An 18,986-nucleotide genomic window follows, 5' to 3' on the forward strand; every position below is an offset into this window, starting at 1 on the left:
GTGTGTTTATATGTTTTTGCTATTTATGTGTTTTTATAACTGGATTCTGATGGTATAGTCTTTCCATCGGCAGCTTTCGCCTACAAGCATGAAAGCAGAGTTCACTGCAGAGAGCACCACAGAGTCTTGACAGGCACCAAGGGTATTTTCTCAGCTTCCAAAAACTTCCAAACTCTTATTTACTTTCATCTTGGCTTCCCCTTGCAAGCTTGCCTTTGCTGCTGCCTCCCACTCCAAGTCTCATCCTCTCATCCTGTTTCTTCAGTTAAGAGTTGGAGTCTCAGAGACATTTCAGTTTTCGAGTTTCTCTGTTTTTAACTGTTTGCGCCAGTGACTCCACCTGCCTCCTCAGAGCTTTTTGGTGCTTGTTGCCTCAGCCTTCAACTGTGTCTCTCTCACGCTGATTGTATTGTGATCTAATGACTGAATGCAAAAAGCAGCTTAGAGTAACTAACATATGATGCTACAGGTGCAGTGTGGAAGTGAGTAGTTTATAGACAAATTGAAAAATGTTTCTACATGGGAAAGAAGAGAGCAAACGGTGGGCGAACAGCTGCACCCAGTCTGGATTTAAGTCGCTGCAACAGGCCAGCATTTCTTTACAGGCACAAAAAAGGGAGCGACAGAGCCCCTTAAATGTATGCAAAGCACTGCTAAATAACATCAGAATTTACTGTCTATATTCCTGAACACTTGTGACAGCCACAACGCATCTCTCAGCATGTGATGCAGGCCCACTGAAACCCTCATTGTTCACTAAATCCAGTGTGAAAATTACCCTAATGTTTTGAGAGTTGGGAGAGGTTGGCATGGGGCCCATGCTTTGGGAGAATACGCCTAGCATCGGTGACTAGCTTGGGGCCCAAGGTTTGTCGCTTTTTTCTCGTTGAACTCTGGTAAAAGAATCACGTTGGCTGCAATAAGAAGGAGGGATGAAGTGAAGGTCTTTGTTTGGCAGTGTCTTGACTTTTGTTCTATGCAAATTTCTTTGATTTAATTAGACAAATATTAATGGAGGAATATTGTATTCTTTCATTGCAGTCCGTCAGATGTGCCCCAGATTGCCCAATTTGTATTGTTTTTGACGGGTTATTATGAATATGTAATGAGCAAGAGTTTCAATTACCTTCACGAGAGTGCATGTTTTATTTAACCTTTTGATATAAAACATGCATAATGTAAAGTAGCCTGAAAAGAGACACTTTGTCCTTTGTGTCCCATCCAATGACAGATTGAATCTACTTCTGTATCACACACATAACAGAATGGACCACACTACCGGGATTATTATGTTGGTTTTGACTTGGCATACTGACTTCTTGTGTCTTTTGAACACTTATTTCTAATAATACTGTGTAGACAGAACCTGGAAGAAGATCAGGGTATTTCTATCCAGTATCTACCATTCGATTGACAGTTCATTTGATTAATACGATTCGAATCATTTCGGTGTTTGTTTGTTAGAAATGTCAATATTTCCCCTGGTTTCAGCTTCTCAAAAGTAAGGATTTTCTACTTGTCTTTGTCATATATGAAGGTAAAATGAATAAGTCTGGGTTTTGGATTGTTGGTTGGCTTGGAGAAATTGAAAATGGTATTTTATTTCACTATTTTGTAATGTTTTCAAAACGGTTAATCTGGAAAAAAAGGTTTGAAAAAATGATTACTTTATAATAAAAATAAGTTATTTACAGCTTAAATCTTAATTGAAATCATGACCTTAAAACTGATTGTTGAATTAAATCTGAAAGTGTGTATCACAATTCCTCTGGTTTATGTGTGTGTGTGTGTGTGTGTGTGTGTGTGTGTGTGTGTGTGTGTGTGTGTGTGCGTGTGTGTACGTGTACGTGTGTGTACAAGCAGAAGCAGAGTTGATGAAATGCCTAATAAGAAGTGATCACATTTAATCAGTTTGCTCCAGCTCTGCAAGCAAAAATCTCAATTAAACAAGCTCTTCACTTTGCAGACTCAGAATTCTTGGATATTGCTCTGAGCATCAGATGGTCAATGATGGCTGGCACCATGGTGGCATCAGTGGTGCGATCATTCAATGTTTGGCTAGCCATTGACTCCCCAGAGAAAATGGATGTATTATGAATGCCCAACAGATGGGTCTCCATCTCTTTTTTTACCCCGGCTACAAGTCCTGATAGATGGCTGCTTGTGTCAGGATGGCAGCAAATGAGGAGCGACTAAAATAATTAATGACCTAATATCATTCTCAGTCAAGCCGTCGTAAAAGAAATATCCTCAACCTAATGTTCAAAATGTATTCACAGGAGAGAGCCATAAAGTTGATGTTCGTGATTCATATGCAAGGTGTCAACCCCTTGCTTAAGAAAGGTCGATTAAATGGGACAATATGTAAAGGCTATGAAAATGGTGTCAGCGCAGTGCTAAGCTTTGAGAGCCCCATGCTAAGCCACCTTGAAGAGGAGCTGGAGTTCTCCTTGGCTTTCACTTCTCTTCATTACACATCCTTCAGAGATTATTTCTATTACTCATACTGGTTGAGCTTCAACTTTAGAAATGAAACTTCAAATGAAAATTCAAATATTAAAAAAACTCTTTTAAAAGAAGCTCTTCATCGTCAGTCTGCTGTAAATGCAGTTTAATTTATTATGTTAGCAAATTAGTGGTTTCCTGCTGTAGTGATTATTAGCTTGTTTATACTGCGGCCACAGAAGGAACTCGTCTCTGATCTGACACCTCAAACACAGTCCTTCAGCTCCTTTCACTTTTTTTTTTTTTTTTTGGCAAAACCTACTTATTCATAATGAATAAAACAAGACGGGGTTTAAACATCTTTTACACATTTCTACAAATACAAATATAGTAAACTGACATTTCTAAATGGAGTCATCTAAACTTTGTTTTAAAATACTCACATATATGCACGGTGTCCTCCTGCAGACTTCATAATCAATCACCTGCTGAGCTAAATCAGACATATCCTAATGCACTGCAGCTCATTGTCAATGCAGTTACCAGATGATGGTCTGAACAGTCTGCCTAATTTCACACTCAGTTGGCAGTTTATTATGTACATTGATTTAAAAGCTAGTGCTGTCTTAAAACAACACTTCTGCATTAAATCCTGTTCAGTTTTAGTTTAAACGGTTGTTAATTCAACTATATGATCATTTTAGAGACTGTAGTTGGTGGTGCCATTAAACTGTATTGCATTCAACTAAAAGGATTTTCCGTTATGTAGCCTCCTCCTCATTGATATAAATGGGGGAGACAAAATAATATAAACACCTGTCGGTATAATGCAGCAGAATTCAACAGCACCACAAACTAGTCTCTTATAGTCTTCGTGAAGGTATGATTTACTGCAGGGCTGTTAAACTGCATTAGCTTTAGTTAGGTGTACCTAATAAACTGGCAACTGAGTGTATGTTTTGTAAAAATAGAACAATTTCCTCTGATGTTAACAGATTCATGTGACCTCCTTTATATGTGCAAATTATCAGAATAATCAAGAGAGAGCAGGGGTTAGTGGGGGAAAAAAAATCCTAATTGATTAGATTAATGTGCTATTCTTGACCACCCGATTGTGGCTTCTGTATAAGTGGGTGCCTGTGCAGTGGCTCAGCTGAGATGCTTCCAGATGTTCAAAGAGGGGCAATATCTGGAATGAAATGTTGCCTAGAAAATGCCTAGATGGCAAGAGTGGTACAGGACAAGCTCCAGGAAGAATGAGCTGCTCTAGACTGACGTTTACTCTCATTTTCTACTTCTCGCCATCTGCCTGCAGCACACCTGCCTCAAAAAAAAAAAAAAAGCATCTGTACGCCTATACAGTAGCCAGGGAATATTGATTAAGACTGCTGACATTTCTACTTCCTTTTCACCCTGGCTGGGTACAACATGTCCCATCTTTCAGATGAAGGCAGGTTCCACACACACACACACACACACACACGCACACGCACACACACACACACACACACACACACACACACACACACACCTTCCCTCTGTCATCACAGCGCAATTATGTCAGAAATATTTCATTAAGATTTAATTTATTTTGTCTCACAGACCTTATGCAGGGTAGATCAGATATACAGGATGTAGCTACATGTTTTGAATATAAATTATTTTGCCTCTTTAGTCAGGTTGGGGTGCAATTAATCTGATATAAAAAGGCTGGTCAGCTGGTATCTCTGCTTATTTGTAGCAGACAAGCTGTAGTGTGTTAATCTTTTTTTTTCACCTGGTATCAGCACTCAGGTTTGTTTTACTGAGATATTCTTCTGATCTGTCTTTTAAACTAGTTGGAAGAGAAAACACAAAGAATATCAAGTTATAGATATTGATTTGGGATTAATTACAGCGGCAATGAATGAAGCTGTGACTCATTTAATGTATTTCTAATTGGGTTGCATTTTATAGTAAAGTGTTTTTATGATGTTTTGTCCATCTCACCTGGTCCTTTTCTTGGTGTTCTGTCGGTCTATTTTCTCTTCAAGCACTGTAAAACTGCATTGGGCCACACAATGACAGGAGTAGCCCAGCTGGTTTTATTTCTACAATATCTAATTTAAGTGCTTCGTCAATAAGCACATTTCATAAAAAGATCAATATGCTCTCTTTGACGTTGCGATTTAGCACCTTCTTTAGTTTAATAGCCTGTTTCAACAGGGGCAAGGAATACATTGGTGAGATTAATTGCAGAGTAAAGTATCCATGTCACTCTCTGCATATTTGCACTGATAGATTTGCACTGAGTGATTGTTGTACATTAATGACCCTGCTGTCGGAAAGCCTATCAATTCATCATGGCTGCAATTATAAATATGTATTTGTTTCCTCGTCTAAATTTATAGAGCATCAGTGTCAAAGTCTATTGGGCATTGATTTAAGGCTATAATTAGCCACAGTGAAAAAGAGAATTACAACAGTTAATAATTTTGTTTCCCTCAGAGTTTGTATTGAAAAGCTGCTTAGCGAGCAGGAGCAAGCAATAATAATTTACCTCCGGAAACATTTAGGCTTTTCAAGGATTTCATGGGAGAAAGTGAAGTAGGATTTAATTCTTTTTTTATGATTATCGACTCATCAGCAGCTGTAACTAGGATAAACCTGTCTGAACCTGACAGGCTCCACCCTGATGGGACACAGAATAGCAATAAACAGGTATTTCAAACTGATGGAAGTTGATGTGGTTGAGTAACAAATGTCAATCTGTGTAATCCCAACAGTTAAAATCAAAGTTAAAGGGATATTATGTACATTTATTACAGATGCACATCTTTCATACTGGGAAAAAGATGCACTGAAAACTCAAAACAACATGAACAAAACCAGGGAATGACAATTTTACATGTATAATTGTTGTACAAGCCACCTGTATATATGTATATAACAGTTTGTGTACACCTTTACAGAGATATTGATGCATATGCTCTTTAATTTCATGCACACATAATTTAGTTGTATGCACCTTCTATGCTGCTTTTTATAGATAACTTCAAGGCATCATAATTGAATTCCATTTTCTTGTCTGTCATGTATAGGTGCTGAGAAAACAAAGTAACAGAAGAACCAGCTGTGGAAAGACTCTGTGGTGAATGTCGACAGGATGTCCAGCCAGTTGGCCGTTTATTTGTAAATGGATTAGAGGTCAGTATCAATATCCTTGCGGTCCTTGATTGAGGGCAACATACATTCACACTCAGGGTCGTCACCTCCCAGTTAGCATACACAGAACAGAAGTTATTATTTAGACATCAAGTAGTGTAGATATCTCGCTCATGCACAACCCCCCGTTACGACCGAGAAACAACAGGTGTTTTTGTTTTGTGAAATAACCTTACTGTACGTGAAACAGTAAGGTTATTTGCATGCCAATTTGTGCTAGACTTCATTACGTGGACAAATTAAATCCTATATCCACTGTGAAGAATGGCCCAGTCTTGCTTGTGTGATGAAATGATTAAGCATAGCTGTTACAAGTCCCCCTAAGCCCTGCGTTTCTCCTCATCTCGTCAGCACTGAATCGTCTTTGATAGCATAAGGAAAGATGGAGCTCTTTGAACTAACCGTGGGTTCATTAGCTTGTATAACCGGGTAATTGTGTGTCTGCATGAAGAGAGACTGCTGGACTTGAGACACTGACACACACCCCCACACAGCACTGTTATAATCTCTGAATAATGGCTCACCACTTCATACCATGGCGAATATTTGAGTTACGTCACATGGGCAGTGTGAAATAATCATCAACTGGCCATTTAGCGTACAGTAATGTGTGTTGCATAAGCCTCTTTTATGCATATAGAGAGTTGTACAGTTTGTTTGATTATGTCGTTTCAGTTGAACATCAGGGATGTTCACATATATTTCAGCAGAGCTATTGCTGACATTTGGCTGGATTTGTTGGTTGTTTGGTAAATATTAAGCTCATGAATAAGAATTTGGGGAGCTGTTTGATTCAGAAAAGCAAAACAAATGTGCTCAATATTTGCACAAAAGCAGTGCATTTACAGGCTCGAAGAACACAGAAAAAGACACAGAAAGCTACTTTGGACACATTTTAAGCCTGGCATTCTTCCCATGAGCTTACTTTTACTCTACCTGCAAAGAGAAGGAAAATATGACAAAATATAACTGCTTCTTAATGGAAGATACTCATTTAGTCATTTTGTGTTGTTTTTGTTTTTGCTCAACCTCAGGTTTAATAGTACTCAAAATGATTAGGCTGAAGGCTCCATGTCTACTTCATTAACTGACAAAAACAGGAGATCCAGTGTCATTAAGAAACCAATATTTGACAACAAGATCATGTTGCCTGAGCCTAAAAACAATCATAGATAGCAAGTTGACAAATGTATTAATTTTGGAAATGTAATTTTGCTTCAAGAAAGCTCATATTGTTGACATAGATTAGACATATTGTTGAACGTTAGCCTTAAGATTAGTTTGTCAGTGATTTAGTAATTTCCTTAGCACAGATTGTTGATTCCACTTCAACACTCAAACACAACAAAAATACAACTGCCAAAACACTTTGTGCCTATAGAAAGTAATGGTAATGAGGTTCATTTATTTAATTTGAGACAAAACAGTTAGCATGCAAGGACTATTAAACCCCAAATCCACAATCGGTGCACGGTGTCATTTCCCCCTTAACTGCCAGAGTTTCTTGTTGCAGCACTTGTGCTCTAAATCCTACCATAGCCTGATATGTTACTTCACTTTAGATCCTTTCTTTCTTACCTGTTAGGATCCTTTGCCACTCCCTGTTTCTGAGATTTCTAGGAGGTTGTAGGACAAGCAGCTAGCATGACCTGCCTCTAAAATGATGTGTAAGGGTCTTGTTTATATATTTATTTTTTTCTTGCCTCCATTTGATTAGGAGTTTGCTTAATCCCTCAGTAGGGCTCAGTTATAAGCTTTTTCATAATGACCTGCTTAATCCTCCTACTAGAGATAAAACACACAGGCGCATTAACTTCAAAGCAGTTTACTCACTTCTCGGCTGCCTCTAAACAAAGCTTTATTATTGAGCAGTGGCTCAAGCATACTTCTTGGTCTGTTGTGTTGAAGCAGGTTTGTTAGCCGATCTGCCATTCTTTTAAGGAACAGTGCATGAACAAAGGTGGCTATTTTTGTAATTGGCTAATCGTTTGTTTAATTATTTCAAGTTTTGTTTTCTTATTTTTTTTCAACCAAATATCCTCTGGTTCCAGTTTCAGTTGGTTTTCTTTCTTATGTTTTAGTGAACATAAGAAACATTGCATTCAGGGATGTTGGGTAAAAAAAACAAGACAGACAGGGAACACATTTTTGGCCTTTAGTAAAGTGTAACTTTCCTCTGTTTTGCTGCATTTCAACGATTAATCAACTAATCAAGAAGATATTCTGACGATTGATTTATAATTAAAATAACTGTTAGTTGCAGCCTTGGTGTCACTAGATTGTGTGACTGTTAAGACTCATTTACCTACTTCATTTGTAACGACCCTAACAACAATCAAGTGGCTGTCGGGAAGACATTTGTAACGGTACGACCGGCAGTTTTCCTTGAAGTGAGTCCCCAGTGCTGCTTCATGAATATGCAGACCTCTCTGCTCGCTGTGGCTGCAGCTCTATGTTTCCAGCTGCAGTCGGAGAGAGACAGAGAGGGTCTGCAGGCACAGTGGCCAGGCTGAAACAGGTAACTGCAGATTCTACACAACATTTATTAAATTACAGTGGTGAACTTGTCCTGGTTACTATATGTATTTATGTATATATGTGCAGGCAGGTCCCGTTAACCTCACCTACCTTCTTACAACCTTGACTTATTGCCATGTTACACAGTCTCAGAAGCTGCATCCTGAATGTTAAAGGTAACGACTCAGATCGGTGTCGGCTTTGATATTTGTAATTATCTTTGTATTCCAGATTTAGCACATTATGCCTGGGAGGGAGTGTTAACATATTTTGGTGACACACTGGTACTGCTCGACGGATGTAGGTTTATTTTAATGGTTAGTGCTGATATTTGGAGAACAGGGTGACCGATGGACAATATATTATTATTTCCATACACATTACAATCTAATATACTTGGTCATTTTTAGCAGTAACATGATGTTTTAGGTGTTTTTGTTGATGGATCTTTTTATTAATTTCTGAAACAAAAAAAAATACATTGAGCTTAGATTTCAGAACATGACTGACATTTTAAAGGAGAGAGTGGTAACAGTTTGTTGGAAAGTACCTCATTCAACCCTATTATTATATACACTATAATATAATATATATTTAAAGCTATCCAGTAATGGTTTTCAATTAGATTCTGTCATTTAGGATGGGAGAAACATATTAACATTTAGAAATGACGATGGTGACTGAGGGAATTTAGGCAAATGTTAACAGCAGGATGGATGAGAGTTACAGTACAGGGCAAGCTTTTCACCACCTTCCCAAAACTCACAAGGGCCAGTGCTAACAGCGCTCCACCACAGCCACACTGACGATGCTGCCTGCAGACATTTTTTGTTTATGGGCCTCGTGAGTGCAGTCATCGGCCGATGGCGGTTATCTCAAAAAGCGAAATGTGTGGCCAATTAATCGGTCAACCGATTAATTAGTTTCTCAGTACGCTAGACTGGTTGGTTTATGTTGTTCACTAACACTTTGAATAGTGTCTTTTGATGACAAAATGTATAATTGTACTAGAATGTGAGTATTGCAACAGGTTGAAAAAGATATTTATAGTAACTTTACTCACATACTGGTTGTGGATAAAGATTCACGTTATTTTTATGTAGGCATTCACCCTGATGCCTACACAGTATCATAAACATGCTCAGAACCACAACAGACTCCCACAATACATATGCACACACACAGAGACACACACACAGACACACACCACCCCAGCTCCACAGGAACAACATGCCTCACAGCTTCAGCATAAGCTGATAATTTACAGGCCATCTCAAACCCCTACCTTACTTCACCCGTGGAGGAGAGCAGTGAAAATGTCAGGAGTTTAGTTAGGGCTGCAACACCTGCACCTCACGCATACACCAGGCTTCTGCTCCAATAGCTCCCCAAGGGTGGCTCACGAGCACTCAGCTTTTATTGCTGTGATGACTGCTTGTGATTTTTACGCCACAGTACAGCCGGAGAAGAAAAACAGCTCCATTCACCCGTCCCTATGCTCACTGCTGCAGCAGTTTTGACATGTTGTAAATGTTGTACATTCTGCACCGGGGACCAGGACAGAGATGAGCTGCTAGTTTGACTTGAAGTACATTTAACAAGGTTACACTGTTATTTTGCTGTTGATGAGATTTGATTTCATGAGACTCTTTTTGAGAGCACTCTTTCTCATCATTAACAAACAATTGCAGTATTAGGTGCCTGCTAGGATTTTCCCAGCCTTGTTACTGGGGGGGATTTGGAGGATAAAGACATCCAAATATTTGCATATGTTTAAAAAGAAGTCAGACAGAATTAATACCCATAGTTTTAAGCCGGAGGATCACTTGCTGCATATGATGAAGCAACCATCAGGGCACCCAGAGATCCCTCATATGTTACAGTCCATCACTGCTCAAAAGCGAAAGCTCACAATCAAAGTCTAAAGCCTTTGATGATCTGCAGAAGCAGCGAAAAAGTTGCTGTTATTGGACATGTGAGCACTTTGGGACCTCAGGAATTCATCCTGTCAGTTTGTGGAGCCGATGTTTGCCCAAGCAGCTACGGAGTAGAGCTGTCAGCACTATCATGTAGGATTTGTCAGTCAGAGAGCATTAAGCTAAGTCAGACGTGACTTGCCAGCAGTTTGTTATTGTTAGCATACTGTAAGTGGACCATTTTCGTATTTAGTTATTCGTGTATATGTATATATAATATAATATAATATAATGCCTATATTTGATGCTGTGACAATTATTTTTGAAAATTATTAATTAAGTATACAACTAGGGTTGCATCTATTGACTCTTTTTTATTATTGATTAATCTAACAATTATTTTTCTCAACTGATTATTCATTGCAGAGCTTAACTAATGTCTTGTTTTGTCCGACCAGCAGTTAAAAACTCAATAATGGCACAATTACATAACGCAAAGACAAGTAGAAGCTGGAATAAGTGAATATTTTTTTTTCCCTCTGCAAAAATAACTTAAAAGGTGAATCAATCAACAAAATAGATGAATTTATTTTAATCAGTTAGTAAACTGTTTCAGCATCATATACCAGCTATGTAATATGTTTCCAAATAGCTACAGTATATAACCAACATATTTTACACGCTCATACTGCTCATCTTGATATGTTCACACATCTCGGCATTTAATATCAAGAGACAATGTCACAGATCAGTGATAAGTTGTTAGGTATGGTGTCTATAGTAAAGTTCTTTTAATTCAACATTATTTTAACACAGAAACCTTGACAGTGTGTAGGTGTTGTTTCATTACAAAACAAAACAAATTGCTGTCATCGTAAGTTTATTTCAAGAAAATACAATATACAGAGCTACTGTACTGTGTAATGATACAGTAGATTTTGTTGTTGATTATATATTTTCTTAGAAAAATTAAATGTTGCAACTGGATGATGGGCGTTTGGATGCAAAAGGGGAACTTGATTTGATATAAAAAAAACAAAAAAAAGAAATATGCCAAAGGCTGTCTTTGTTCCTTCCTCTGCCTTGCATACATACAGCCATGTTTGATCATTTAAGCTTTCAAAATAATGTTGCCATCATATAAAAATCTAAAGTCTCAACAAGTCACTGCCTGCTATTTCAGGCACTTTTCAATTTCCTGAGGCGGGACACCGAGAGCTTGTAAACTGAAAAGCTGCTTTTGTTTTCCAGTGTCATTTTCCTTAATCTGTCAAGCATAGAAGACTTTTATCCTCAAACAGGATTGTCTTTCACCTCCTGTCCGGTTGCATCTGTCTTTTTTATATATTTGATGTCACTGTAGTTTTTCTTCCAGATCAAAACCGTGTTTTTACTAGAGGGATTATATCTATGCAACACTTCCTGAGTTGAGCTGATAACCAGTGGATTACACAAAGGTCCATCCATATCTTCTAAACAAGTCCTCATACCTGAATGATAAAATAGAAAATGATGCATATGACTGTTCCAGAAATAACAGATAAAAGTCATTGGATAAACAACCGATGCTGTTGTTTTTCTGGTGTGAACAGACTCCTAATAGATGTAAGTGAATTTGAGTCGAACTCCACCAGATACAACACCACCACTGTCTGAGCAATTAGCCCAGTGGTGTTTGTTTGCATTGTAATTAACTCTTGCATAGCAGCAGATATGATTTACAAACATCTTCATTTGTGGAAACACAGTCAAGAGGACATTGACATCATTGTTACACTAAAATGTTCAGTGGAAACTTAGTTTAGAGGACATGGAAACAAAATGTTATTACTCTTGTATGTGGATTTTAATTCAGTTTATTTAAATTTAGAAAGATGGGAGAAGTGTTAAGAAATGCAAATTACATGCAACAGCCTGTCTTCAGTGCTGCCCTTGAATCCGTAGTACATGTTTTCCACCATAAACGGTATTGGAACATTAACTAATATGGAAAAAACAACAGAAAATAAGTCTTATCTAAGAGCCAGCACCCTTTTATAGACAGGACTGGTTCAGGTCAGAGTTGAGAACTGGCTCTTTTTGACTGTTTTCCTTTCTTTGAACTCTGTCATGAGTGAGTTCTGTCGTAATGAAACATGCCTGATATTTGCAAGACGCCTTGCCAAATGTATCACTCTCTCTGTGACATTTCGAAAGTGTGTCATCTCGTCATTCGTTTTTAATGTTGCTGAGTTTTATCTGCTACTATTTTTAATTTATTGTAATGAAATATAGAAGAAATATATTTTCAGTTTCTGGTTAGTTCATCTTTCCTGATTTCACAGTCTTTTCTCTCTCTTCTGCACTTCATCTTTCTTGCTCTCTTTCTCTTGTTTTTTTTAGTTTCTGGTTGATTTCAACCTCTAGAGCCAGAGTAGTTTCAACCATATAGCAATTGCTTATTTGTTTGTCAGATGTGGTTGAGACAGAGTGTGAATGAGAACATTCAGGTTTTGTGATCCATAAGCGAACTTCATCTTGTAATTTGCTTACCCGTGACATTAACTCCTCTTCCAGCATGCTTACTGATGCTGTATCAGGGTTTAAATTACGTTCAGGAAATGGGACATGGCTTTAGACGAATCGTCTCATAGTCGGCGTGAAGCATTAGGATGCTCTCCATGCTGCAGTGCTTAAGCCCATGTCTATCCACCTTGAGCCTGAGCTCAACACTAGCGACGAATCACTATAAAAAGAGCCAATTATTTATAGTCTGTTCCCTGACAGGGCTGGTCCTACTTATCTTTCAGGGTGCAGTCCCCAGGCCTTCCGCCTCACATTTTCAGTATTGTCAGAGCTCCCGTCGGCCCAATCTTTCATCACTGCACCAGGCTGACATTTCTCTAAATATCAATGATAGTTTTTATGTGTGGCAATAATTTATCAGGAGATACACCAAAGGTTTTTTTTTTTCCCACCACTGACTGGAACTGTAAAAAGTTTTAAACTAGAACTTTTCTTATGAAATTCAGTTGTGTATTGGAGAAAATAAAATATTCTGTGCCCATTCAAGTTGACACATTTCAACTCCTTTATTACACAAGCAGAGCCTAAATTCAGTGCTTTTATAGTTTTGCTTGTTAAAGCATTCTGAAAGTCTACTTCCCTATTTATTAAGAGTCAACTAAGATTAAAACTTTGTTCAAGAATCTGCAAGCACTATCATTTGACTGCAATGCACATTGCTGCTGTCCAATTACTGCACATTAATTGAGCTGACCTTTAGCAGTGGCTAGTTTAGGCTGAGATATTGAAAGGATCTTGGAGAGTAATGATTTTCCTCCTCTCCTTCCTCTGTCATCAGAGGACCGAACTCTGCCGTCACTGTAATAGTAAATTGTATGGGCAGTAAGCTGTAATTAGTGCGGAGGAGGAGACGTCAGTATGTGTATTGATTTCTTGCTGGCCTGGTGGAAAATGCCTGATTTGCTGTGTGCATTGTTTGAGGTCTCCATTCATATGGAATGAGAACCTGAAAATAAATATGGGAGTTTGTGCAAATGTTGAATATTGTTGTGTTGCTATTTAATATATTGCTTAAAAAATAATTTAACTAATGCTGTACAGAGAAGTTTAAAATACATCCAGATGATTAAAATGAAAATGGATGAATGAATAAATTGGAAATGCACAGAACACATAATCTGATATAGACAGAACAAACAATCACATAGTGACAGTAACCTTTTATATGGAAAAAGTAAATTTTAGACTGGAAATGTCAATATACAACTTAATTGTGAGTGATAGTGTAAACCTTTCCAAAGGGTGCAGTATACTAGAGATGCAACATGGGCCAAAAAGGTCAGAGATAAGAACAGCTGCCATTTCATGTAATTATACAGATGTCTCTTGATGACTTTTAACAGAATAGTCTTAGTCACGTATTGCTTTCTTAGGAGGGTAATAAATGAGACACACAGGCACACACTGGCAGTTTAAGCACAATTATTGAACACAAATGTGCCGTTTTGCGCCTGGGACCAAACCAAATTTTGTTTAAAGTGCACAATCGTGATCGGCAACAGACTCTACATTTACCACCTCTGTTATGTGCTTCTGACTCATCCATAACCACGAGGTCTCCTCACCAAACAAAAGCAACCAAAAATGTGTGTTTGACAACTTGTCATCTATTTAGAGAAAGTTGTTCCAAGCAGCCTTCTCTAGGGTAACAGTGTTACCATGTAGATAATTTGCATTGCTCGATCTAACCACATTTTTAACTTATTGCAAAAGAGCAGAGTAGGTATGTCGCTTAGTGCATTTATAGGCGCTTCAGTAACCAGGTTGCAGTCACCTTTCTCCAGCAAGCAGATGTTCTTTTTAAATGTCATGTAAACCAAAAACCTGGTTTCAGTAATCTGGGTAGGGGATAAGAGATTCCCAGAGCCAGATTTTTCCTGGAGAAAGCTGATGTCTTGCTCATGTATCTGCATAACTGGGTTTCTAAACAGCTTTTTAAATGTACACATGTGGTGATAGAAGCTGAGACAGAAGTGCTGCAGAAGGAAAGGAAAGATCAAATGCATGCTTGTTTTCAAAAAAAAAAAGTATTCAAGGTTTTACTGAAACCGAAACTGACGCTAAGTAGCCTTTAGATAAGTCTGTTTCCACTGCTAAACATTTGACTATTTGACAAATAGTGACACACACACAGCCTCTCCTTCTCAGTCCAAATGCTCTGACAAAAAAAGTGTCCTGTAAAGCCATGGCTCCAAGTCAGGCAGCAGAGGAGAAGTCTTATTACTGACCTGCTGCATATAAAGGCACTTTCAGGAGCCTCGCCTCTCGTATACATTTAAATGTACTGACTATAGTAATGAAAATCGCATTAAATGTTGTGCAATGAATTTATGTCGTTATATCGTAGATTTGTAACTTTTTCACATTGTCCTTTGCTCTCTAATAACATCAATTCAGTAGTATTTAATGGCAGGCTGCCAGTCTACAGGGCTTAAGCTTGTAAGGTGTAAATTTCTTCACATGCCGATACCAGATGATAGATGTTCTTGGCCTCACAACAAATCATCAACCTTACATGCTTCTAATGCGTCCACTGTGTTTGTGTCATGCAGGCAAGTTGTGACCATGCGCTGCCTGGCTGCTCGTGTGAACTACAAGACCCTCATCGTTATCTGCGCCCTCTTCACGCTCATCACTGTGTTGCTATGGAACCGCTGCTCCAGTGACACCTCCCTGCGCTTCCTGCCCCGCGCTGCCTTGGTGGCTCCAAGTCCCAAGGTGGGGGATGCTAGCATCAGCAGCCAACAACACCCTCCACAACCTCCAGAGCCCCCGCCTGTTGTCGGGGTCATCAGCGGGATTAAGTATGAAGAAATCGACTGCCTGATCAATGATGAGTCTACTATCAAAGGCCGCCGAGAGGGTGGAGAGATCTACCTGCCCTTCAGCTGGATGGAGAAATACTTTGAGGTGTACGGCAAAGTAGTGCAGTACGACGGCTACGATCGGTTTGAGTTCCAGCACAGCTATTCAAAGGTTTACACTCAGCGTGAGCCCTACCACCCCGATGGGGTCTTCATGTCGTTCGAGGGATACAATGTGGAGGTCCGTGACCGTGTCAAGTGTATAAGTGGAGTGGAAGGTAAGACTTTTTAACTGATGTTCATCACAGGGATGTTTGAGAATACTAGATCTTAGATTAAATAGTGTTGCTAATAGTACATAAAATCAAGTCACAGTGCATTTGAATATCAATATTTTAAAAAAACCTTAACTTCTACTGTCTGTTTAGATCACTAGTAGTAACAAATGTGAAATGCTTTATGCTTTTGAATCCAGGATTTTCAAGAAGCAGTATTAGTTTTGTGTAGCAAATATTAACAGTCTCATCTCAAAGGGGATTATATGTGCAAAAGGTGACAAAATGTGATGTGTCAGTCACAGGACAACTTAATTATTACGTTATGTATTTGCAGACATTTGTATGACAGGGGAAAGTTAACATAAACATGCATTTATACATTTAAAAGTACATTTCTTTTTACAGATTTACTTTAAATTACATTTTCCCTTTCATGCTACCTAAAGTAAAACACCAGGTTTCCAAACTGATTCTATTTCATAAACCATCAGCACTTTTTAGGTGTTGAATAACGCCTACGTAACTGAGAAATACATGATTTACTTAATGAGGTTGATTTCAGCTGAGTGATCTGTGAGAAAGTGAATCGAGACTTGATTAACAAGATGCATCAGATTTCAAAATCTCTGCCACCCATTCCCAGGCACTATTAGCCTTTCTTGAACACTCTGTTTAGTGAGTCTATCCCTCCTTGTCCACACTAAAGTTATTTTCTTTTCAAGGTTCCTTTTTTTTTTAATATTATCACCAGGAAGGATCAATAGCTCATTTTAAAAGGCTATTAGTTCAAACCACATTGTCATCAATATAGTTCCATGCTCGCTTGAAGAAGTGGCCCTGTATACTTGGCCCAAAATTACAAAATAGATATTCATTCTTCTTCTTTTTTTTTTTTTTTTTTTTTTTTTTGTCAAATAGTTTCCAGTAAAATAGAAGGAACACTATCACACCAGGAGCTGTAAATATAGTGGCTGTTTTATGTTCCCCAAAAAGTTCCCTTTGAAATTCAAACATATCAGTTTCATCAGTGAAAATGATAGAAGTAGGAGGGATATGACTCGTAGTTATTCGGCCACAGTTCCTGCGTCCATTTCCACTCAAGAAGCAAACTTTTGTTTTTGTGGTGAGATGTAATAAAAGACGATATATTCACTGGCAAAGTGTCAGTTGTGAGGTTAGCTTGATGAATAATGATAGCCTGTGTCTGTAAGAGCAATTTGCCAGCAGTAAATAGGTATTTTTTGGTGAGATTGATAGTGCAATTTGCCACATGGTGACACAAATGCTGCTTTTCTGTTTATCACACAAACCCACAATAGTTTTATAAATAGTCAAATTTGGAAGAATTATGTTTGTCATTCCATCATGCGCTCTTTCGGAGGCTGTAATACTTGCATGGAGGCAGAAAATACTGAATTATGAGTTGGGTCAGAAAGCCTGACAACATATTTATTTGATCCTAATGAGTTTGGATGATTTTCAAAGTGCATTGTTTTATTTTTGTGGTTCTCATTACTCTTTTAACTGAACTCCAGTCCCATTTAAGGACCTTTTTGGGTGACAAATTATGCTACATTTACCCTAATTGTACCCCACTGCAACACATGTATGAGAGAGAACACATAATGGAAAATGGGTCAAACAGGAATCTAGCCAAATCTGTCAGTTCATACCTCTGGGCTGAGCAGTGGGGAGCCAAGTTATTCTCACTCTACCATTTCCTGCAGAATGTTTCTTTTAGTACTAAATAGAGAAAACACATCTACACTCTCATAACCACACACTTGCTCTCACTCACACACACACACATAATTTACCAAGGTCCATTAATTAAGCCCAAGGCTCTTTGCTATTTAGCACTCAACATGCGCAAGCATACACACCTCTCTTCAACTTAGCATATTTTTATAGGTGAAAATAGCAGTTCATTAATTAGCCTGTCACAGTCCGAGGTACCACAGGGCTTAAACAAGGTCATGGGAGTGTTTCTCTCCCAGCGCACCCTGCTACCCATGGAAAAGTTATTTAACAGGACCCTCAGCAAAATTCATTAAATGTTGCGAAGGCTCTTTTACTTCACTTTGCCTTATTCTGTTGGGATGCAACTTGTGTGAAGAGTCAAAGTCTAGCATTTGACATAGATTTTATTAATATCTCAAGTTCATGCTGTCACTTGCTCCAATGGGATAAAATAAAAATGTTTAGATTGAGACCATTTTTAGATAAATAAGTCTTTGAATCCAAATGTATTCTCTCCACGTTCTTATTATTAGACAGAGTTGTACAAATACAGCTCTTTAATGTGCCGTTCCTGTCACATCTCCTGTAGGGCTTGTAGTTTTATAGTGGCGGGTTAGAAATTGAGGTCTTACTTTCCCTTGTTTTACCAGAGCCTCCATGAGACAAAGAACAAAAAGTTGAGAATAATGAAGCTCCAGCAGCCAGGGCACTATCATTAGTGGAAGTAGTTAATCCTCTCTAACAACACCCTCTTAAATCATGAGCTGTCTCGTTTTTTGTGTTTCTCGCTTTTTCTTGAACCATCTTTATCTTCGCTCCCCGTTCCGTTGCAGACCACCATCACTTAAACATTTGCACAAACACACACACACACACACACACACACACACACACACACACAGGCCCTAAAATACACCTTAGAACCTTTTTTAAGTGCTTAATAAAACACATACTCTCACTTACACTCTCAGTGCAAACACATACACTGACTCCCTTAACCTAACACCTGTGCAAACTCAACTGCTGACCAAGATGGATCCAGTGCTTTCCAGTGAAGATAGAGGTGGATGAATTGTCTCTGAATAGAATCCAGGACACTGTTGCAAACCATTGTGTGTTACAGCCAGGTTACAAAGACTCCAAACCATGAATTAATTTAAATAGACAACAATTTGATCCCAGTTCCATCTGTGTCCTGTTGAATAAAAATTTAATAAATGTGTGGTTTGCAGTCTGTCGGCAGACAGGCTCTTTTCATCTGTGCTTTTTTTCCAATAGGCTTCGCATCTACAGTACCTGTGGTTGGCGTATAATTATACTGATTCTACAGCTGAGTTCAAGCCAGCTGCTTCATTTTGTTCAATCACTGTGTGAAACACTAAGTAGCAGGAAGTGTAATATCCAGCTAAATAAAGATAATAAGAGAATGAAAGAAAGAAAGAATACAAAAAACATTACAGGAACACATTTCTGATAGACCATTCAAGTTGTTATTTGTTAGCATGTTTCTCACCACC

At 38.4% G+C, this 18,986-nt stretch overlaps 1 protein-coding gene across 2 annotated transcripts in view; it reads left to right on the forward strand.

Annotated features, from left to right (window-relative positions):
* The window catches only part of glceb (glucuronic acid epimerase b), a 53,030-nt gene that overhangs the window by 18,826 nt on the left and 15,218 nt on the right, over nt 1-18,986 (forward strand). The window contains exons 2-3 of one of the 2 annotated variants that reach the window (XM_051378365.1): nt 5,526-5,631; nt 15,200-15,729. In XM_051378365.1, the coding sequence (XP_051234325.1) occupies nt 15,213-15,729 (517 nt within the window). In that variant the 5' untranslated portion in view covers nt 5,526-5,631; nt 15,200-15,212. The remainder of the gene's footprint in view (nt 1-5,525; nt 5,632-15,199; nt 15,730-18,986) is intronic. The other variant, XM_051378366.1, reaches the window with a different exon arrangement.

This window comes from Dicentrarchus labrax, unplaced genomic scaffold, assembly GCF_905237075.1.
Source record: "Dicentrarchus labrax unplaced genomic scaffold, dlabrax2021, whole genome shotgun sequence".
Taxonomy (NCBI): domain Eukaryota; kingdom Metazoa; phylum Chordata; class Actinopteri; family Moronidae; genus Dicentrarchus; species Dicentrarchus labrax.